The sequence below is a fragment of the Portunus trituberculatus genome, chromosome 33 (genome assembly GCF_017591435.1).
Source record: "Portunus trituberculatus isolate SZX2019 chromosome 33, ASM1759143v1, whole genome shotgun sequence".
NCBI lineage: Eukaryota > Metazoa > Arthropoda > Malacostraca > Decapoda > Portunidae > Portunus > Portunus trituberculatus.
Window position 1 is genome coordinate 3953553 of NC_059287.1, and position 23924 is coordinate 3977476.

The following is a 23924-nucleotide window of genomic DNA, read 5'->3' on the forward strand; positions in this document are numbered from 1 at the left end:
GGGTGTGTAGATGGACACAAGGTTCGGCTCTGACTGTCCCTCGTAGTAGTGCAGCTCCTTGCAGTGCAGGAGCGCGTCATTGTACACCATGTCATACACCTCCACGCGGTAACACTCGCCCGTGCTGGGGTTTTCCGTCCAGTCATACCCGCACGCAGAGGCTGGAGGGAACACAAACCATTCAGATGTACAAATTTTTATCCCGTTTTCTTTTACTAACACACACACACACACACACACACACACACACACACACACACACACACACTCTCTCTCTCCTCCTCCTCCTCCTCCTCCTCCTCTTCCTCCTCTTCTCCGTGCACCAAGCCATTACTCCTTTTCACACTTTTGTTTTTCTGCGGAGCCTCCCAGCCAGCAGAAAACAACATTTCAGAACGCATCATCATTTGTTACTGTTTGTACTCGCTACTTCCAGTTTATGAAAAAAAGAATATATATCATCAAATGTAAAAGGAAAAAGAAGGCAATATTTTTGCTGATTATCTTAAGAAAAAAGGGGGGGAAGGATTAAATATGTAACATCACCTCCTGTGTATATAAAAAGTACATGTTAACAAAAGTAAATAAGAAAAGGAAGCGATATTCAAATGATAACCCTGAAAGAAAAAGTAGATAATGTTTGCATCTATCACCTCCTCCAGTACAGACACTCACAAAAGTCCGACTACCCCTTCTGGACAGCTCAAGCTCAAAGGAGAGTGAGGAGAGAGAGGAAGAGAAGGTGGAAAAATAAGGCTGACCACGCTGACGGAAGGAAATTCGTATAAGTTCATGTCCAGTTTGGTTACACTTACTATCAGGAATGGCAGTGGTGGTGGTGACGGTACCGATGGGGGTGTTAGAGGCTGGCATCTTGCAGGTAAACGTCTTCAGGTCAGTACAGAACATGTCATTCCACTTCCCATTATTGCTGTACATCTCAACGCAAGTTTCCTCCTGTCCATTTGGCTCCCCTGAGTAACAAGAGATAATGTGTAAATTGATGTTAACCCCTTCAGTACCGTGACGCGTTTCATATTCATTCTGTTTTACTATTTGGTGATTTTATACAGCTTCAGAAATTCATGTGGGGGATTAAGATAGTGAAGACTGTGGCCGTTAATCTTCTGACTTCCATGGACCTTCTCAATGTCAATAAAATGGTCTAATTTACACAAATCTCAAAGTAAAAATGTGTCCCAGTATTGAAGAGGTTAATGCAAGCTGGGTATTATAGCTTTGTTTGTTTTCTCTTTTGTTTAATTCTTCCTCCCTTCTCTTCCCTCTTTATCTTCCTTTTTGAGTTCTTCCTTCCTTCCTTCTTTCCCTCCTTCTTTTCATCCTCCTTCATATCTCTTATTTAGTCTTTCCTTCATTCCTTCCATCTTTAACTCCCTTTTTTACTCCTTTCCTTCCTTTCGTCTATCCTTTCTTCCTTCCTTACTTACTTACTTACTTCCGTCTCTCCTTTATTTAGTCCTTCCTTCAATACTTTCCCTCACTACATTCTGATTCACCAATGCTGTCAGTAATTTAGTCACCTGAGGCAAGGCAACACGCTGCCGCTAACTCACATTCTGAATCGTTGATTTTTCTACGTCATCAAGTCTTTTCCTAAACGTGACATAAAATCTCTTTTATCTCTGGGAAAACTGTTAACTGATGAAAAGATACAACAGCAATCTTACATGTAGAATCCGATAGCTTATACTAGAGCAATGGTTTTGAAATGCACCGTTAATTTGCTGCACATATCAAAAGAAGACGGGAACAGAGACAAATCAGCGAGCGTGAGTATCAGCTAATGGCTAAATGATAGTCCCAACCTTGGTGAAAGAGTCTATAGTCACGTGTCACTTCAAAACTATAGAGCTACCTGCCTCTATATATATGCATTAATCTCACCTGCCTCTGTGCTGAAAATAACTAAAAACTACACAATTCGATGTTTATAAAAGCATCTCATAGCATTATTGGTCTATTTCACCTGAGACTATAAGCAGTTGCCTTCTTCCCTCTTTCTGTCTGGCTATATCTGCATTCATCTCACCTGCCTCTGTATGCATTAATTTCACCTGTCTGAGCTGAAAATATCCAAAAACTACACAATTTGATATTTATAAAAGCATCTCATAGCATTATTGTTCTATTTCACCTTGGATTTTATAAGCAGCTGTCTTTTCCCCTCTCTGTCTGTCTCTATATGCATTAATCTCATCAGTCTCTGAGCTGAAAATGACCAAAAACTACACTATGCGATATTTGTAAAAGCATATCATAATATTATTGTTCTATTTCACCTGATACTCTATAAGCAGTTGTCTTCTCGCCTCTCTGTCTCCCTCTATCTGCATAAACTTCATCTATTTCTGAGCGGCAAATAACCTACAAGCAAATACACAATTCGATATCTATAAAAGCACAACATTGCCTTACTATTCTAATTTACCTGAGACTCTATAAGCACCTGTCCTACTTACTCCCCCCATCTCAATATCTACCTACTCACCGATTCCTCAGTCTTCTACCAACCAGTACCCTTCTCACCTTCCTCCCAGTTCTGGATAGTGACAATGCTGCCGTCATTCCAGCTCCACTGTTCTCCTGTCCTCTGATTGAGTCCTATCCACCCACTCGCCAGCTCTTCATCTGCAGGGAGAGATGGAATTAAAAAACAGAAATGAAAGCAACACAAGAAAACTGAGGCTTAAATAAGAGAGAGAGAGAGAGAGAGAGAGAGAGAGAGAGAGAGAGAGAGAGAGAGAGAGAGAGAGAGAGAGAGAGAGAGAGAGAGAGAGAGAGAGAGAGAGAGAGAGAGAGAGAGAGAGAGAGAGAGAGAGAGAGAGAGAGAGAGAGAGAGAGAGAGAGAGAGAGAGAGAGAGAGAGAGAGAGAGAGAGAGAGAGAGAGAGAGAGAAGGTGGAGGGTATTATAATTTCTGAGGGAAAAAAAATCACAAAACGTATAAAAGATTACATACATTTCAAAACATCAAAACAAAAAAACTTTAGAAATATCGTACATCACTCAAATCAAAACAAAAAAAAGCATCGTACACTTCTAAATAATACCGTACACCACTAGAAAAGAATCATATACTTCCAAACAATATCGAACACCAACACCACCACAAAACAACTTACTGAACACAAAATCCTGCTCGCCCCACGTGAGGATTGACACGAGATGAGCATTACTGTCGAGGCTCTGGCAGTATCCCTCAGCTTGGGTCCACGACTTCTCGTCAGTAAGGAAGAGGTAGCAAAAATCTTCATTTTGCTTCCATTGTCCTACCGGGCAGTGCCGATCATCTAGAGTGGAAGAGAAGAAGTGAAGGAGAAATTAAGTGTTTTGGCAATACTTGTGGTCTCAACGATGCCCATGTTTTGTCACTAAACTTTTCATAGGTGGAGTTATTAGGGTGTTTTCAAAGGTGTTCTTGTGATTCTAATGATAAGTACTGTTCATCTAGGGTGGAAGGGGAGAAGGAAAGAAGAAATTAAGTGTTTTGGCAATACTTGTGGTCTCAAAGATGCCCATGTTTTGTCACTAAACTTTTCATAGGTGGTAGGGGGAATTGCTAGGGTGTTTTCAAAGGTGTACTCGTGGTCCCAGTGAAAAGTACTGTTCATCTAGGGTGGAAGGGGAGAAGGGAAGGAGAAATTAAATGTTGGAACAAGTAGTGTCCACGTTTTACCTACTAAACTTTCAACAGGTGGTAGGTGGAGTTTTAATTATTCTAATGATAGTTTGTGAGAGGCTAGAAGGATTTTGTTTAGTTAGTCGTAGAAAAAAAAATCTTACTGGGAATTTTCAAATTGTTTTCAGGTGTTTTCATGTTTCTTGTGATACTTTATGATGGTTTAACGAAGACACTAATAGTCAGTTTAAAAATTATCTTATGAGAAATTTCAAGAGTGTTATTTTTTCAGGAGAGACGAAAGGAAATATCAGAAAGGGAGAGAAAGAATGAAGGAAGAGAGAGAGAGAGAGAGAGAGAGAGAGAGAGAGAGAGAGAGAGAGAGAGAGAGAGAGAGAGAGAGAGAGGAGGAATGAATCACAAAAAAAGTGAAATAAGAAGCGACAAAAAAGGTGAAAAAGAAGGAATGAAAGAGAAGAGGGAGGAAGAGACGAAAAGAATAAAGAAAATAAAGTGAAAGAAAAAATGAGAGATCTGTAATGAACGATGAGAGAGAGAAGAGGCCAAAGATAAAAAAGGAGGAGGAGGAGGAGGAGGAGGAGGAGGAGGAGGAGGAGGAGGAGGAGGAGAACTTACTAGAGGGAGGAATGAGGCTAAGCTTTGCCCCAACATCCGCCTCGCAAGCGTAATGTAGCGGTGTGGTGCAGTCAGTAGGAATCCAAGAGGAAACGGTCTCGCCTTCTGCATCTGAAAAGGCAAGGGAAAAATCTCTCTCTCTCTCTCTCTCTCTCTCTCTCTCTCTCTCTCTCTCTCTCTCTCTCTACGTTATATTTCTCTTTATTCTTCACATTTTCACGTTTCTCCATTTTCTTCCTTCTCTCATTCGTACTTTCCATTTTCTCTATGCCCGTTCCTACCCTCTAATCTCTCTCTCTCTCTCTCTCTCTCTCTCTCTCTCTCTCTCTCTCTCTCTCTCTCTCTCTTGTGGTCTGCTGCAGGTAGGCACACTGCTGGACGCTGTTACTAATGGCGGCGTTCTTATCTTCATCAGACATATGAGTGAAGTTCTTGATCTCCATTGTTGTGCCATCCGTCCAATAGACATCCTTACCGGGCTCGCCTGTGAAAAGAACACTTATTAATACTCAGTGATGCTTCCTCGTTTCTTGAGTGCTTGGAGTGTTGAATTAAGGCCTTTGGGAGTGATAGTACTGTATCTCTCCTATCACAGGTCTAGAGAACTGTCCATTGATGCTACAACAGAGCCAATAAAGAGTCCTTGTTTTGATTGACTCTTTCATTTTCGTAAGACTGACAGTGGATTAACTTCACACTAACATAAAAACACAATGCAATTCAAGTGAGTGCACAGGATCGCTGGAATTGTGGCCTTGACTCTACGTCTTATAAAATCAAATGCGTATTCGCTATACAATAAGATCTTTACTCGCTATACACTCCGATCTGTCCTCGCTATACAATCTGACCTGTACTCTTTATGCACTCTGATCTGTCCTCGCTATACAATCTGATCAGTACTCGCTATACCATCTGATCCATACTTGCTGTACAATCTGATCTGTCCTCGCCATACAATCAGATCGTTATTCTGTGTACAATCTAATCTGTACTCGTTGTATTATCAGATTTTTACTCTCTCTACACTCCGATCTTTACTCGCTATACAATGAGATCTGTACTCGCTATACAATGAGATCTGTGCTCACTATACAATCTGATCTGTGCTCGCTATACAATCTAATTTGTACTCGCTATACAATCTGATCTTTACTCTCTTTTCAATGCGATGTATACTCACTATACAACCCAATCCAAATCTTATCGAGCTCCGGCATACGGCTGCGGAAGAAAACGTCCTCTTCCTCGGTGTTCAGCACAACCATGCGGGCCTTCACATCCCTGCACGTGGTCTGAGCGTCCTCCCACACTTTCAGATCAGTACTCTCCGTGTTGAAGTAGTAGCAGGAGCCCTCGAACTCCTCCCACCCAGGCAAGCACGACCCTACGAGACGGAGATAGTGTTTACCCATGTGTACTGAAGTCAATGTTTTAGTAGTAGTACAAAGCCATAAATTTCTCCCTGCCAGATAGAAGAGATTGTGTTATTCATGTTTCTCTTATCACCTTGCTTTACCTTTAACCCCTTCACTGCGACACGGAGCAATCAATAATGCTAAAAGTAATGTGTGAGGTCTTTCTAAGTGTCTACAAAGAAATTAGTAATGAAAAGGACTATGTTTTGTCATTTCTTCACAGTTCAATGATTGCATGTGGCTGTAGAACAAGTAAATATGTCCCAGTGATTAGTAATTAGGGAAAGTACCAAGAAATGTAAGGTAGAGCGAGGGGAAAAGTACTGTTGTGTGTTTTAGTAAAGTGAAATAAAGGTGATTGTGATTTTAGGTGAAGGAAATGTGTGTAGCAAAACAATAATATCCTCAGACATGTGCAGAAATAGATCAGTTAAGTTAGGTTAGGTTAAGTTACATTACCTTATATAAGTTTAGATTAGATCATTTTAAGTCAGGTTATGTCATATTCTATTAAGTTAGTTAACATTGTTATATTAGTTTAAATTTGGTTATGTAAAGTTATGCCATATTGTATCAAGTTAGGTTAGGTTAGGTTAAATAAGGTTTGGTCAGGTTGAATAAGGCAATTCACGACCCACAGCCCACCTTGAGGCTTCTCACACAAGTAGTGGTATTCCTCAGTGACCTTCTCCACCATCCACAAGCCATCGGGGTCGTCGTTGTTCACCACCGCTGCCCCAAATCCGTTGTATGATCTGGCCAAAATTGATAGATTGATTAATTTTAACCCTTTGAATTCATGTGGTCGTTTCCATTAATATTCAGAGCACGGCAATACAAAGAGGGAGGAGGATTTCTACGCTACAAAACTATTTGAAAGTGTGCTATGAAAAGATTAAAACGCCACAAAAGGATTAAGCACAACTGCCCATTAGACCATACCATATTCTGAACCACTTTGCTCTTTCATCATTATTTTTCAAAAGCCATACAGATTATTAGCCCGGATCTCAAAAGTATTTCTCTTATCAGTAATGTAGGAATCTTGTTAATTTGTCACCACTACTATAATAATACAATTGAAGACCATTGGAACTCCAACTAGAGCCTTTTGAAAGTATTAATAGCGGAGAAGCGTTTCAGAATGTGTCCCAGTGAGAATTGTCAAATAATGGATACGTGGGGAGAAAAAAAAATGTATGTTCAGGTAATACAAGAAATATTGATAGCTCTGACCTACCTAAACATTTGCTAGAGGCTTATATTTGACAGTATTAGTTGTGATAAGTTGTTAGGAATGTAAGGTACGGGAAAATAATCTAAATGCTACGATAGATTTTTGTTAGAGGGGAAAACTGACAAATTAAAAACAAAAAAAAAGTGATAGGTAGGAATTTAATCTGCAATCGAGTGACACATGACTGGAATTGCCTCAAGAATCAGATTTTCAGTTCCAAGTCAATAGGGATTTCAAAAGATTAAATAACTTGTGTGTGCTGATAATTGGGCTTACATAGACATTTAACCCCTTGAGTACCATGACGTGTTTTCATATTCATCTTGCTTACTATTTGGTTAACTTTTACAGCTTCAGAAACTTACGTGTGGGATTAAAATAGTGAAGACTGTTGCCATTAATCTTCTGACCTCCATAGAGCCTTCCTAATTTAAAGAAAAACGGTCTAATCGTACACAAATTTGAAGGTGAAAATGTGTCCCAGTACTGAAGGGGTTAAGCTTCAAGCAGAACCTCTCACGTGTATGACTAGTGGTTTAATCTCTTACTCTGTTGGTAGTACTGAGCATGTAAAAAGACCAGTTGGCAGCCCTGTGTGCACAACGAGTCAACTGAATACAGTACACACACACACACACACACACACACACACACACACACTGGTTCATTGCTTCATCTTTGTTCGGGACACGTTCAAAGCATTATTGAAACATGTCAGTATTCATCGGTCTTGCAAACACTGCACTGCTGTATACATGTATGCGAAAGTGTTGCCGTGTGTGTGTGTGTGTGTGTGTGTGTGTGTGTGTGTTTTATTTTGTCATTATTCATTGTTTCACGTGATTTACGATAGAAGAGAGAGAGAGAGAGAGAGAGAGAGAGAGAGAGAGAGAGAGCGAAGTGGAGGTGAATACTGAGATTTATTTTATGGAGCGAAAGAAAATGGGGGATCAAATTGATGGACACGTTTCTCTCTCTCTCTCTCTCTCTCTCTCTCTCTCTCTCTCTCTCAATATCCCTATATATTGTTTTTGCTATAAAAGAAAGATCGACAAGGAGACGGACGCAGCAAAACAGACAGACAGATAGACAGACAGATAAACAGATAGACAGACAGACAAACAGATAGACAGACAGACAAACAGATAGACAAACAGAAAAATGAATACACAAACAGATACAGAAAACACACACACACACACACACACACACACACACACACACACACACACACACACACACACATACATACAAACACACAGGCAAACAGACAGGCATACAGAAAGACAGACAGACGGAAAATCAGATACACAGATATAAAAGAATATAGAAAAAAAACATTTATATACACAAACATACACAGAAACATACATACAGACACACAAACAAACAGACAGACAGATAGACAGACAGAAAGGCAGACAGATAGAAAGTTAAACACCTAAAGAAATACAGAGAGAAATAAACAATGAAAACAAAGTAACTCAAAATTTTATACACAAACACACTCAAACATACATACAGACAGACAGACAGACAGACAGACAGACAGACAGACAAACAGGCAGACAGACAGACAAACAGACAGACAGACAAACAGACACACAGACAGACAGACAAACAGACACACAGACAGAGAGACAGACAGAAACTTAGATACACAAAGAAATACAGAGAGAAACAAACAAAACATAAGGTAGAAACTCACACAGACACACAAGTAGACAGACATACTACATACATACATAATAGACAGACAGACAGACAGACAGACAGACAGATAAACAGGCAGACAGACAGACAGACAGACAGACAGAGAAACAGACAGACAGACAGATAGACAGACAGATAAACAGACAGACAGACAGACAGACAGACAGACAGACAGAGAAACAGACAGACACAGACAAACAGACAGACTCACTTATCAGGCTGTCCGTCATGCCAGTAGGTTCTGTTGCTGCTGGTTCCGTCTATCCAGGTGAAGCTGCCCGCGTGGCCCTGAAAAACACGATAATTAAGGTGAAGTCACAGGTAAGACAGGTACACTCATCACCATCACCATCACCATCATCATCATCATCATCATCATCATCGTCGTCGTCGTCATCATTATCATCATCATCATCACCATATTTATATAAGAAAAAAATATGAATAATTTAATAATACGGTTTTAATTAAATTTACAACTTCTTTTCATGTTACTTTTTTTTCAGTATAATTAACATCATTATCTTTATCACTATTGATATTTTTCTTTATCATTATAATCACTAAAATTAAAAAGTTTCCACACTCTCCATTCTTGTTTACTCGTCCTACTTTTCTTCCTTCTCCTTCACCTCCTTCTCCTGCTCCTCCTCCTTCTCTCCCTTCTTCTCCTCCTCGTCCATTTCCTCAATCCCTCCAATCCCCTTCCTCCATTTCCTCTTCGTCTTGCGCCTCTCCTCCTCCTCCCCTTCTCCTCCTCTCACTTTACCTCTTCATTCTCCTCCTCCTTCTTCTCGCAGACTCACATCTCAAACAAAACACAAAATACTCCAACACGAACATCAATGCAGACCAGCTCAAATATACACATACTCGTCCGCATTCAGAAACGCCTACGATGATCTTGCGAGGCCACAAAGACAACTAGCTGGGTTTTCAAGACACTTTCTCCTTTTTAATAAACTAGAAATCTTACCAGTCTATCACCAGAACCATATAAATAGTCTTAAAAACACGAGTATCTTCAACTAGAGCCTTTGGAAAGCAATGATGGTGAGAGAGCAGAAGGTTTCAGAATAAGGGCCAGTTTACTCACCAACACACTCACAACCACAAAAAGACAAAGTAACGGGTGAACTAATGAATAAATGGTATCTTCAACGCCTACAGCAAATATTCTTCTACGTGTGACAGTTTTAATTCATTCATAGACAAGTAAGAGACAAATGTACGTAAGAATGAATATGATGAGACACTGACTGTACTTTCATCACCTAAGCCTTCTCTTCTTGGTAGGTATTCTCGAGCAGTGCGACGCCTCATCTCTACTAGTTATTAAGATATTCAAGGGTATTTCCATAATTCAAGTGACAGTTTAACTCTGCCATCAATCAATCATAACCATCCATCAAAACTCGGCTTATCATTTCAGTGGCCTCTGGAAAGTAGTTTAAGTGAGAGACTAATGTGTTTAACCCCTTCAATACTGGGATACATTTTTTACCTTGAGATTTGTGTACGATTTGACCATTTTATCTACTTCAGAAAGGGTCCATGGAGGTCAGAAGATTAATGGCTAGCGTCTTCACTATTCTAATCCCCCACATAGGTTTTTGAAGCTGTATAAAATCACCAAATTGTAAGCAGAATGAATATGGAAACGCGTCATGGTACTCAAGAGGTTAGCCTATGAGTATTACCAGAAACGTAAAATAACTCTCTAAGACTGTTTTTCCTCTTAATAATGTAAAAATCTAGTTTATCTGTCACTGGAATCGTAAAAAAACACCTTTGATAAGATTTCTATGTCATTAATAAGATTAGCAATGTTAAGAAGCCTGCTGATAATCTCTGTGACCTTTGAAAACAGCCGTGATGAATTTATACAGCTTCATGGGGATATTTTTACGATTTTAAAGGTATATTAACAGAATTTCTATGTTACTGATAGGAGAAACACTTGAAAACTCTGCTAATCGTCTCTATGTAGTTTGAAAATAGTTGTGGTAAAGTGGCAATAGTTTTCAAGGACTATTTATTATTATTCTTTTTTTTTTTTTTTTACTTTTTCAGTGACAGATTTACAAGATTTCTACGTTACTAAGATGAAAAATACTCTTGAAAAGTTTGCTTACCGTCTCTATGCCGATCGAAAACAGCCGTGGTGAAGTGGCGTGGACTTTCAAGGCAGCATTTTTACAGTTATAATGACAAACTAACAAGTTTTCTACGATAGGACTTGTTACTTGGGGTGTTTGTTCAAGGCTCCGCTCCACTGCGAGGCAGCGCTCAGCAGAGCCTCCCTCAAAAGCAACTAGCATCTATAATTGTCTTTGATTTCCATGCCGTTAAAATCATAAACTTCCTTGAACAAATATGTCTTCAATTTCTTTTTGAAGATATCGATCCTGGCACAACCTTTGATATCACTCGGCAGTTTATTGTAAATCCTTGGTGCGCATCTTGCAAATGCTCGACATCCCATGTCAAGGTTATATCTTGGCTCATGTAGTCTGTATGGGTCTGCATCGTGTCTCAGCTCCATCGTAGTGTCATGGTGGAATGTTTCCAGTAAGTTCCTCAAGTACTCAGGTTTTCCAGACTGTAATGCCTGATGAGTCATAACACTAATCTTGTACTCAATTCGTGCTTTAATTGGCAGCCAATGCAGATCTATCAATACAGGTGTTATCCTCTCACGAGGAGAGACGCCTGTAATCAGTCTGGCAGCTCTGTTCATGACAAGCTGTAAGTCTTTTAAGAGATACTTAGGCAGTCCATAATACAGAGAATTGCAGTAATCCAGTTTGCTTATCACATGATTATGAACCAGCATCTTCGTAGTTTTCTCATCCAAGTATTTTCTGACAAAACCTATATTTTTCAGATGGTATCTTGTCGTCTTAACCACCTGCCGTATTTGATCTTTCATAGATAAATGACAGTCCAATAATACTCCCAGATCCTTCACTGTATCACGAACACCCAAACTGTTACCATCAATATATAATGTGGACATATCAATCCTCTTTAAGTCCTTATTCTTACCCACTATCAAACATTCAGTCTTGTTTTGATTAAGTTTCAACTGCTTGGATTCCATCCATCTACCAACATCATCCATAATAAGTTTTATCTTTCCTTCAACATTATCTACATTGTTCAAGGTCATGTAAAACTGTGTGTCATCAGCAAACAGTTTGAAGTCAATGTCATGTTTTCTTAGTATGTGTGATAGTTCAATAGTATATATACAGAACAGAATAGGACCTAAAACACTGCCTTGGGGTACTCCTCTTTCTAAAATCTTCTTGTCTGAGAAAGATTTACCAACTTGAACACAGTATTGCCTGTTTGCAAGATAACTTTCTAAATATGTTAGTGCATCTCCATCAATACCGACAGACCTGCAATCTAAAAGAAGCAATCTGTGAACAACTGTGTCAAATGCTGCACTTAAGTCCAGTAAAATTAGCAAACCACATTTTCCTTCATCCATCAGGATTATCAGATCATTGATAACTGAGCATAAAGCTGTCTCAGTCGAATAAAGTTTTCTATAAGCCGATTGATTATCCGGTAAAGCCTGCACTACTTTCAAATGGTCGAGTAATTGGTTTAATACAGCACTTTCAATAATCTTCGATAAAAAGGTCAAATTAGATACAGGTCTAAAGGAACTCAAGCACTGCGTATCCATTTTACCCTTTACAATGGGCTTTATCAATGCCATTTTTCAGAGACAGGAAAGGTATTGTTCATGAAGCTACTGTTTATAATCAGTTTAAAAATTTCCAGAATTTCACAGAACTTCTCACTCTGAATAATATCACTAATAGGTAATGGGTCATTATCGCAGTAGGTTATATTAACTTTATGTACAATCTCCTTTACTTCATCCACACTTACTTGCTTAAAGGAGAGTAGCTTAGCCCGAGGCGTTGGCATACTCACGGGTATTTCAAGCTCCTCATTTCTAAAGCTCTCCACAATCGACTTTATCTTTTGATCAAAGAAGTCAAGGAACATATTTGCCAGCACAGTGTCATTAAACCCCTCAGGCAACTTATTTATTCTCCTGTTACCTGTCAAATTATCCAGTATCTTATATAATCTACTAATGTTAGACCGTGACTCTAATGACTTCTGTCTATAGTACTGACACTTTCTCCTCTGTACAAGTTTGTTTAGCCTGTTTCTCATGTCCATATATTCCCTTCTTGCCTCTTCTGTTCGTAGTCTACGCCACCTTTTTTCTTTCTTCCTTTTTTCTTTCTTAGCTATGGAAATTTCAGTATTAAACCAAGGTGCATGATCTCTTATCTTAATATCCTTTTCATGAAGTGGACACATTTCATTGTATTCTTTTTTCATATTGCCATTATATAATTCAGACAAACAAGATTCACATTTTCTCAACTGCTACTCTTCCATGAGTACACACATCATCCTTTCTTAACTGAATGGCCTGTGACACTTCAGCTATGTGGTTATTGCTCTCTCTCTCTCTCTCTCTCTCTCTCTCTCTCTCTCTCTCTCTCTCTCTCTCTCTCACCTTGTAGCATTTGTCATCAGCATCCTCCCAACCAATAGTGTAGTCACAAACCATTGGAACTCCTGAAAAGTGAAAGGAAATTGTTAAAAGTCCACATTGAATTCACTCCCTTTATCATTCTACTCTCCCCTTCACACACACACTCTCTCTCTCTCTCTCTCTCTCTCTCTCTCTCTCTCTCTCTCTCTCTCTCTCTCTGGGAAGGCCTTTTAATTCGTGTAGACCTACGTACATTCAATCCCTCCCTTTAACTTGCTTCCATTTGTGTGAGTGAAAAGTTTCCCAGGTGACCGACTTCGTATAGAGTCTTCCTTCTCTATTCCCTTTACTCCTGCCAGCCTGACCGGAGCACATCCCGCCAATAGCCAGGCTGACCAATGTACGTACACTCCCGCCAGAACTTGTGTAACCTCCAGCGCTTCTCTTTCTTTCCCGTTGTGTTTATTGCTTTCTTTCATAATAGTGGTTCTCTGTCTCCAGTTAACCCCTTTAGTACTGTGATATTATTTAATTTCAAATTTGTGTACGATTAGACCATTTTATTGCATTAGGAAGAGTCTATGGAGGTCAGAAGGTTAATGGCCACAGTCTTCACTATTTTAATCCCCACATAAGTTTCTGATGCTGTATAAAATCGCCATAAAGTAAGCACAATGAATATGGAAACGCATCACGGTACTGAAGAGGTTAAGAAAAGACGCAGCCAGTCATGTGATTAGTCTCTGTAGATTTTAAAAATAGTCCTCATGAGGACTAATGTTTGTGGACGTCAATATCCATCAGAGGGCGTGGGATTGAATATATATATATATATATATATATATATATATATATATATATATATATATATATATATATATATATATATAAAGGATGTTAATTTTTCTCGCTGATGATTTCTTACACAAAAAAACAGAGCAACATTGACTGGACTGGAAAACTACCATTACGTCGGATGAAACGAATATAAGTAAAAAAAAAAATAATAAATAAAATAAAAAGTTATTTCCGCACCGGGTGATATCGATGGGGAAGGCAAAGTATGGTTTTAATTCCATATCGTATGTGTACATTGCCTTACAACGCGACTGAGTAGAAGAGATTATAACTAGAATATTACACAATTGTAAACGTTCATAACAGAAAACGGAGCCTCCCTAGCATAAACTTAAGCATTATAAACATATCAGTGTATTACAACTTTCGACCACAAATAAACTTAACCACTTACTTATATTTCTGTGACAGATGAACTTGAGTCGTTGGCCGCAGTCTTGCTTGATCAGCTTGGAATTGAGGGTGAGGGCAGCACAGTTCCCCTCGCCACTCCCCTCCCATTCCCTGGTTCGTTCAACACACACACGCACACACACACACACGCAGGCAGCCAGCAGCAGCCAAGATGAAAAAAAGGGAAATTGATTGCAGTGAGAACTAAGAATTGGACTTCTTTTTTTTTTTACTTTGGTTGTCATTCATTGATGAAAAATTAACAAACTTCTTTAAACATTAGATAAAATTGACGTGAAAATGCATGACAAAACAAAAACAAAAATATAAATAAATAAAAAGACATTGTAATGAAAGCGAAGTAGTTAGACATTATAGTGCAACGAAACTAATATAAAAAAAAAATAGTTACAAATGATAGAAATTAATTTAGAAGAGTGAATTCATATTTTTTAAAGTTAATGAGATCCAATGAGAAAAAAGAAAAGTAAGTACTATATGAGCGAAAATCAAATAAATTGGTTGTATAATAGAATAAGAGTCAGTCAGACAACCCAATCAACCAGGCAGCATGTCAATCAGCCAACCAGCCAGATAGTCAACCATCCATCCATTTAGCAAACCAGTCAGATACCCAGTCAGCCAGCCAGTCAGCCAGCCATCCAACCATCCAAACAGCCATTCAGTCATACAACCTGTCAATCAACCAGTCATCCATCCATCCATTCAGCAAACCAGTCAGATACCAAGTCAGTCAGCCAGCCAGCCAGCCATCCAAGCAGCCAGTAAGTCAGCCATTCAGTCATACAACTAGTCAAACAAACACTCATTTATTCACCCAGCCATACAATCAGCCAGTCACCCAATCAGCCAGTTAGTCAAGGTAGTCTAGCCAGTTACTCACACCACCATGCTCTCCACAGGTTGGCCATTCTCAATCCACTGCCACTTGCCGTCCACGTTCTTGGCGCCAACCCACATGTAGGCGTACTGGCCCACGTTCCCGGTGGCCGCCACGAGCTGCCCTAGCCAGTCCTGCCGCGGGCCGATGCATGGGGCCACAGGAGGAGAGGGAGGAGGAGGTGGTGGTGGTGGTGGTGGAGGTGGTAGTTGTGGTGGTGATGGTGGTGGTTGCAAAACAGGAGAATAGTGATGGTGATAATGATAAAAAAATTATACTAATGATAATGATACTAATGATAGCAATGATGATAATAAAAATTATAATAATGATCATAATAATAATAATAATAATAATAATAATAATAATAATAATAATAATAATAATAGTTTCTAAGAACGAGAGCAATGGAAAATTTCTCCTCTTAGTCAATCAACAAGAACAACAACAACAACAACAACAACAACAACAACAACAACAACAACAACAACAACAACAACAACAACAACAACAACAACAACAACAACAACAACAACAACAAAGGCAAATATAAAGAAAAATATACATACAAAAAAGGAAAGTAAAGATAAAAAGATAGAAGTAGAAATAACAACAATAACAACAACAACAACAACAACAACAACAACAACAACAACAACAACTCTCAACAGCAGCACATTACCAACATACGCAGTAACATACACACACGTGTTATATTCACTAAACCAAACCTTCTGTGTACAACCAAAAAAAAAAAGAAAAAAAATTGAGATGGAAATAAAAAAAAAAAAAAAACACATAGGAAACACACCCAAAAAAAACACACACGAAGAACACCAAAACACACAAGAGAACACGAAGAAGCATTATATACCTTGAAAAAAAAAACATAAATAAAAGAAATAACATCACCAGGGACTCACCATCACTATCCATCTACTACTTTCACTCTTCCCACTACCTTTCCTTTACTTCTCTATTATTCACCACTTCAGGCAACAAAACACACAAGAGAACACGAAGGAACAGATACACCTTTAAAAAAATCACTAATAAAAGCAATAACATCACCAGGAGCTCATTCTCTCACCATATCCATCTTTCACACTTCTCTTCTCACTATCTTTTTTCTTTAACTACTTCTCTACTCTCACCAGGAATTCACTTTCATCCTATTTATCTCCTACTTTCATATTTCTCCTCTCACTACTTTTTCTTTAATTACTTCTCTATTATCACCAGGATCTCATTCTCACACTCTTACTATCACACTTCTCTTCCCACTATACCATTTTCTCAACTATTTGTCTACTGTCCACTTCACTTTATTAATCTTACTATATAAACCAGATCAAGGTAACCTCACTCTATTAACCTGACTTTAAACCTCAGCCTCTAACCTTATTAACCTCACCTTATTAATCAGATCCCGTCAACTTCACTCTATTAACCTAATTTTTATTAACCTCACGTCATTAACCAAATCCACTCCCAACTCACCCTCAGCCCTTTAGTGTCAATAAAAGCCAGGTCCCCACCACGCGCCTGGCAGTAGACCCTAGCATCGTCGAAGGTACGGTCGCTGCCATAGGAGTGGACTTTGTAGCATTCATCTGTGTTGCCTCGTGACTTCCACCCCTCAGGGCACCGTGCCACCATCAACCCCAGCGCTGCAGTTACCGATTGTGGTGGAGAAAATAAAACACTTCATGGTAATCCCTTCTCTTTCAGACAGTTACTCTAATCAGTCAGCCATTAACCTCTTCAGTACTGGGACGCATTTTTACCTTGAGTTTTGGGTGCGATTAGACGATTTTATTTACATTAGGAAGGGTTTATGGAGGTCAGAAGATTAATAGCCAGTCTTCACTGTTTCTAATCCTCACATAAGTTTCTGAAGCTGTATAAGATCACCAAATAGTAAGTAGAATATATATTAAAAAGTGCCATGGTACTGAAGAGGTTAAAATAATATAGTCAGTAATATCCACAGAAGGTGAACAGGTTAGGAAGAAGACTAATTCATGTAGCAGTAGAAGGGAACAGGACGGAAAAACAGGCAAATTACGGGACACACCAAGCTATTTCTAACACCGGCCAGCTCAGAGTGAAGAAGAAAAAAAAGTAAAAAATTAAATAATTGCCTATTGTGAAAGAGTGAAGCTGTCGCCCAGTTGAAAGTCACAAGAAGAAGAAAAAGAAGAAGAAAGAATCGGGATGGAAGGAAGAAAGAAAGAAGAGAAGACATAAGAAGTAAGTAAGGAAAGAAGGAAGGAAGGAAGGCGGGAAAGGAAGATCTCAGCCCAGTAAATGCCAGTGTTCAGTTGATTAGGAAGAAAAGAAGAAATATAGGAGGGAAAAAAGTAGAATAGATGAAAAGAAAGAAAGAACTGAAAAAAATCAGAAAAAAAATCATAGTAGGGAAGGAAGGAAGAAAGAAGGAAGTAAAGAAGGAACTAATGAAGAAAGGAAGGAAAGAAAAAATTATGGAAGGAGGCAAGGAATGTGGAAGGAAGAGAGGGAGGAAATAAGGAAAGAAAGAAGTGAAAGAAGGAAGTAAAGGTAGGAAAAAGTAAGTGAAGAAGAACAGAAGGAAGGAAGGATATAAAGAAAAAAACAAATAATATCAGTGAAGACAGCAGCTCAACATCAATCCGTTCTTTCTGTAGCACGAAAACACACACACACACACACACACACACACACACACACACACACACACACACACAGACACGAAACCCAGCAACATTAAGAATAATCTAAAAAAGAATAATAGAAGGCTGTATTACTATTCCTAAACTCACTACGAAGTATTCCTTACTAATCACACCAACCTTACGAAAACACGGACAAATGAATAAAAGAAAAAAAATTGCGTTTACGAAGTCTTACGTTGTAGATAGAGTAAAAAAAAAAAAAAAACGTCAGTACCACATTTACACTTTCTTAGAGATAAACACGAAAAAAAAAGGACCCAGACTATCACCATTAAGAACACCACAGACAGGAGGCCCCCAGTGATTGCCATGAGGTACTCCATAGCCCTGGGAACACGCTAACTCACCACAAGGGGACAGCACCAGCAGGAGAAATAAACGAGGCTCCATGGTAGCGGTGTGTCTGTCCTCACCGCTACACACACACTGCTCGTCTCAACCTCTCTCCCTCTCTCCCTGTTTCTCTCTGTTCCAAGATGCGTCTGTCAGTCTGTCTGTCTGTCCTCGAAGCGTCCTCCTCCTAGTCCTTCTGAACACTAACTGAAACCGAGGTACACTGATTACTCTGCAACAAATTACGTTTTTTTCCCCCCCTCCTCCTCCTCCTCCTCCTCCCTCGTCCCTCCTTCCCCTATCAGGTTCGATATGGGCACTGCAGGCTCCCCTTCAGTTCAGTAATGTTAACTTATCAGCTATAAATGAGAATGCCGCTCTCTCTCTCTCTCTCTCTCTCTCTCTCTCTCTCTCTCTCTCTCTCTCTCTATCTCTATCTATCTATCTATCTATCTATTTATCTATCTATCTCTCTCTTTCTCTTCGTTTTCTTAGCCTTTCGTTGTATAATAAAAAAAATTGACAAGCTTGAACGTGACACGACTTAATAGAAAGTAGATATAAAGAGAAAAACAGAAATATAATACAGAAAACATAACCAGAGAGAGAGAGAGAGAGAGAGTATAGATAGTAAACGAATGACTATCTTGAAATCCAGTGCTCGTATCTACTCCCCTCTTCACCTTGCCATTCAATATCACAAATTTACACACACACGCCAGCTTAGGAAAGAAAACGATTACTTGAGTGGGAGAGAGATAAAGATGAGTGCAAAGCCATATGTAGAGGACAGTTCTTGTTACTGTCATACTCTTTACTTGCCTCTTTCCTGTTTCTAGGTAGCGTCTTATACGGCAGAAATATACATTCGATCTTGTTTAGCTCTTTCATTGCTAGGATACATTTTTGCCTTGAGATTTGTGTACGATTAGACGATTGACTTGACATTATAGGAAGGGTCTATTGGACGTCAGAAGATTGATGGGTAGAATCTTCACTATTTTAATCCCCACATGAGTTTCTGAAGCTGTGTAAAATCACCAAATAGTAAGCAGAGTGAGTATGGAAATGCGTCATGGTACTTTAAGGGGTTTAAATCTTGTGTATGAGTAGGTTATAGAGTGTGGAAAAAGAAGCATTAGAGTCTTTTCTTGGTATCTTTTTCTCATTGTCTCCTCCAATTGCATTTTTCTTTTATATTTCGAGTCTCGTACGATGAAAAATATACGTCCTATGTACCAGTGATCTCAGTTTTCATAAAAGATTATATTGTTGCATTTTTTCGGCTTCAAATTATCTTTCATCTCCATTTTATTATCTCTGGAATATCATAAGAACATAAAAGAATATAGGAAGCTGCAAGAAGCCGTCAAAGTTACTCGTATCATTCCTATCTATTTCTATCCATCATCTCCATCCATAAGTATATCTAATCATTTAAAGCCCTCTAGTGACTCACCACTAAGAACCTGATGACTTGAGTTTAATCCCTTTGAACACCAATTCCTTTCTTTCTTATTCGTCTTCTATCTCATCCACCACCCATATGTCTTTCTTCAACCTTGCTTCCTTTTTCCTCCTCTTTGCTTCTCTCCTCTTCCATCTCCATCATCCCTCTCCCAGTGTACTCCTCACCTCTCCTCCTCGTCTCTCTAGTATTCTCCCCACACTGACGTAGATGCGCTATTTCTACCACGATCATTTCTAAATCCTCTCCTTCCCAGACTCTTCACTCTTCAATTCCGTCTTGTCCAACTCTACTTTCTGTCTCTTCGTCCACTGCGCCGTCTCCATACACATCTCCCTCTACGACAACAAATATAGAAGCCTTGGAGTTACGTTGCTATTGATTCATTAAATACACCTTATATTTTCACATTTCCAGTTTTCCTTCTTGCATTGTCTCGTGGTAGAAAAGCGAGAGACAAAAGAGAAAAGTACATGCGTGGAATAACGAGAGGAGTGAGAAATGGGAGCAAGGTGACATCTGCTGCAGTTGACCAGAGAGACAAAGAGTGGGAGAAAGAGTTGCCGTCCCTCGGTAAGCTATGGTAAGTATCCCGCGGCAAGGGTTTATCCACCACAGACTCAAGGGCCAATGAGACAGAGGTGAGGGACTAGGCAAAGTGTAGCTATAGTGCCTGTGTGTGTCTCTTGTCTTTACTTTCTTCTGTAGTGAGTCATGCCACGCCCTATTAGTTCATATTTCTCTCCTTCTGTGACTGCTCCATTACACGAAAATATGAGAACGTAGGATGATAAGAATGCAAAAGAATCATTGAAAATTAATAAAAGAAAAAAAAAGGTAAATAAAGTTTGCGTAGATTTGAAATGATAAAGGATGTAATTTTTCTGACCATTATATTACACAAGAATATAAGGACGGTGGAAATGACGAAGCAAAAAGCCAATTAATGAAAGCTAGTTAATAAGAATAAAGAGGTAGAGAAGGCTAAGTGTAGATTTGTAAATAATAAAGGCTATAATTTTTGTGATTTTTACTTTGCATATAATCATAAGAACATTGGAAAATAAGAATACTAAAAGCCAGTTAGTGAAAGTTATTAATAGAAAAAGAACATAGCGTAGATTTGCAAATAATAATGATCATAAGAACGTTGGAAAGTAAGAATACAAAATAACAGTTGGTGAAAATTAGGAAAGCACGTAGAGTTTAAGTTTCGTAAGTAAAATAGACCGTAAGTTTTGTGCGTGTTACATTACATAAGACCAAAACATAAGAAAACAAACAATTCAGCAGGAAACGAACTGGTAAAAATTAGCAGGGAAAATGATAAGCGAGCTGTCATTAAGATTTGCAAATAAAACAAAAACGCGGTAAATGTTGAAACTATTAAAAACCACGTAATTTAAACATCAATAAAGTCAAATCTAGGTAAAGAAAAATTCGGCAAGCTGTAATATAAGTCAAGGGGGGAGTAGGTGAGGTGTAAAATATCACCAGAAAACTGCCTTTCAATGCATCACGTGGTTTTGTGGGAGGTTGGCGATAGTATTGTTTTGGTTATTATCTTCCCACCGCCCTCCTCCTGCCCTCTTGTGCCTATCTCTCTCCCCTCCCTGTGGTTTTGCTATCGCCGCGAGGAAGTGATAAGGAGAGGCAGTGCGTGTGTCAGCTGGGAAAAGGCTAAAAGTGCTTCATCAGGTTGCCAATTAAAGTGTGCTTGAAGGATTAGGTAAATATTAGATAAGGATTAAGTAAGGTGTGAATGTTTAGTTTGATTTTGTTTGTAGTCTCTCTCTCTCTCTCTCTCTCTCTCTCTCTCTCTCTCTCTCTCTCTCTCTCTCTCTCTCTCTCTCTCTCTCTCTCTCTCTCTCTCTCTCTCTCTCTCTCTCTCTCTCTCTCTCTCTCTCTCTCTCTCTCTCTCTCTCTCTCTCTCTCTCTCTCTCTCTCTCTCTCTCTCTCTCTCAACAAGTTAATAAAAGACACATCCAAACCCAAAACTTTATTTAATCTACATTTCTTAAAATCTACACAACAACAACAAGAACAATAACAACAACAACAATATCAGCAGCAACAACAACAACAAAAACAAAAACATCAGCAATAAAACAACAACAACAACAATAAAAACAATAACTAATACTAATACTATTACTAATATTGATACTAATACTAATACCGACACTACTATTACTACTACTACTACTACTACTACTACTACTACTACTACTACTACTAATAATAATAATAATAATAATAATAATAATAATAATAATAATAATAATGATAATAATAATGATAATAATAATGATGTTACTACTACTACTACTACTACTACTACTACTACTACTACTACTGCACTACTACTACTACTACTACTACTACTACTACTACTACTACTACTACTGCTGCTGCTGCTACTGCTGCTGCTGCTGCTGCTACCACCACCACTACTACTACCACCACCAATAATAATAATAATAATAATAATAATAATAATAATAATAATAATAATGATAATAATGATAATAATAATGCTGCTGCTGTACCACTGCTACTACTGCTGCTGCTACTGCTGCTGCTGCCACCACCACCACCACTGCTGCCACTGCTGCTGCTGCTACTGCTGCCACTGCTGCTGCTGCTGCTGCCACTGCTGCTGCTGCCACTGCTGCTGCACCACTGCTGCTGCTGCTGCTGCTGCTGCTGCTGCTGCTGCCACTGCTGCTGCTGCTGCTGCTGCTGCTGCTGCTGCTGCTGCTGCTGCTGCTGCTGCTACTACTGCTGCTACTACTACTACTACTACTACTACCATACAAGACCATCACCACCACTCAGACATACATACAAACAAACACACACACACACACACACACACACCACCACGCATTACCCACACCAACAGTACTACATCCGCCTGAACGCAACACCAAACATGATGGTGTTAACCCACTGATAAGAACCACACACTGTACACCGCCTCCCTCAGTACCTCAAAACACCCTTGAACACCCGTGAATGCCCTCTCAACATCCCCTCTCCCTCTCTCTCCACCACCACCACCACTCTTCCAAGGACAGTTCACACCAGGCCATGACAATTGTATCTGCAGCCACTTATGACGCCACTCGCCTCCGCCAGGGCATTGTGGGGCTGCCAGGGGGGTCTATTATTCTCCCGGCGAGGCGTGATGCAGGGGGAGCCGAGGCGGAGGCAAGCAATAGGGACACGTGCCGGTAGCGTGACAAGGTAGTGGGATGTGTTGCGAAGAGACGAGGAAAGTGAAAGGTGATTGTAGCGTTCAAATTCAGAAATGCTTTGCTCCCTCCGCTCTCTCACCACGACCATTTTCAAGGGTCACAGATGTTAATTAGTGGGTTTTCTCAAGTGTTTTTTCAGTTGATAATGTAGAAATCTTGTCACTCTTTCTCTAGAACCGTAAAAACATCTTAAGAAATTCGTGTACATTTAAGTAAAGCCTTTTGAAATAGTGGAGGTGATGTACGGAAGTGTTTGAGAATACGAGCTTAGGACAGAAAGTAATAGGGAAAAAGTGACAAGAAAAAAAATAGTAACAGTAAAAATTAACAAGAGAGAAAGTAATAGTAAACAAAAATGATAGAAAATAATGAATGCTTTTGTTTCCATTCCTAACCTAACAAAACCTAATCCAACCATATTTTACCTTAACTCAACCTAACCCATCTTAACCCAACTTAACCCAATCTAACTCAACTTAACCCAATTTAACCCAACCTAACCCAACCTAACCCAACCTAACCCAACCTAACCCAACCTAACCCAACTTAACCCAACCTAACCCAACTTAACCCAACCTAACCCAACTTAACCCAACCTAACTCAACCTAACCCAACCTAACCCAACCCAACCCAACCCAACCCAACCCAACCCAACCCAACAACCCAACCCTAACCCAACCCAACCCAACCTAACCCAACCTAACCCAACCTAACCCAACCTAACCCAACCTAACCCAACCTAACCCAACCTAACCCAACCCAACCCAACCTAACCCAACCTAACCCAACCCAACCCAACCCAACCCAACCCAACCCA

The 23924-nt window shown here is 39.4% G+C and overlaps 2 protein-coding genes across 3 annotated transcripts in view; both read right to left on the minus strand.

Annotated features, from left to right (window-relative positions):
• Positions 1-8926, minus strand: part of LOC123512292 (macrophage mannose receptor 1-like) — a 60427-nt gene extending 51501 nt beyond the window's left edge. For both annotated transcript variants that reach the window (XR_006677062.1, XM_045268623.1), the window contains exons 1-9: positions 8854-8926; positions 6338-6447; positions 5458-5661; positions 4621-4758; positions 4275-4385; positions 3142-3309; positions 2548-2649; positions 816-974; positions 1-161 (exon numbers count right to left, since the gene is read on the minus strand). The exon at positions 1-161 is cut by the window's left edge and continues 22 nt beyond it. Coding sequence is in view for 1 of the 2 variants with exons in the window: in XM_045268623.1 (XP_045124558.1) it covers positions 1-161; positions 816-974; positions 2548-2649; positions 3142-3309; positions 4275-4385; positions 4621-4758; positions 5458-5661; positions 6338-6389 (1095 nt within the window). In the remaining variant the exon portion in view is untranslated. The remainder of the gene's footprint in view (positions 162-815; positions 975-2547; positions 2650-3141; positions 3310-4274; positions 4386-4620; positions 4759-5457; positions 5662-6337; positions 6448-8853) is intronic.
• LOC123512194 (lymphocyte antigen 75-like) lies at positions 8850-18574 on the minus strand. Its single transcript, XM_045268438.1, has 7 exons — positions 18393-18574; positions 16829-16998; positions 15332-15462; positions 14429-14538; positions 13194-13259; positions 12552-12727; positions 8850-8930 (listed from the first exon to the last, which is right to left on the minus strand). The coding sequence occupies exons 1-7, from the start codon at positions 18433-18435 to the stop codon at positions 8850-8852; spliced, it is 777 nt and encodes a 258-aa protein (XP_045124373.1). The 5' UTR covers positions 18436-18574.
• Positions 18575-23924: the final 5350 nt, after the last annotated feature.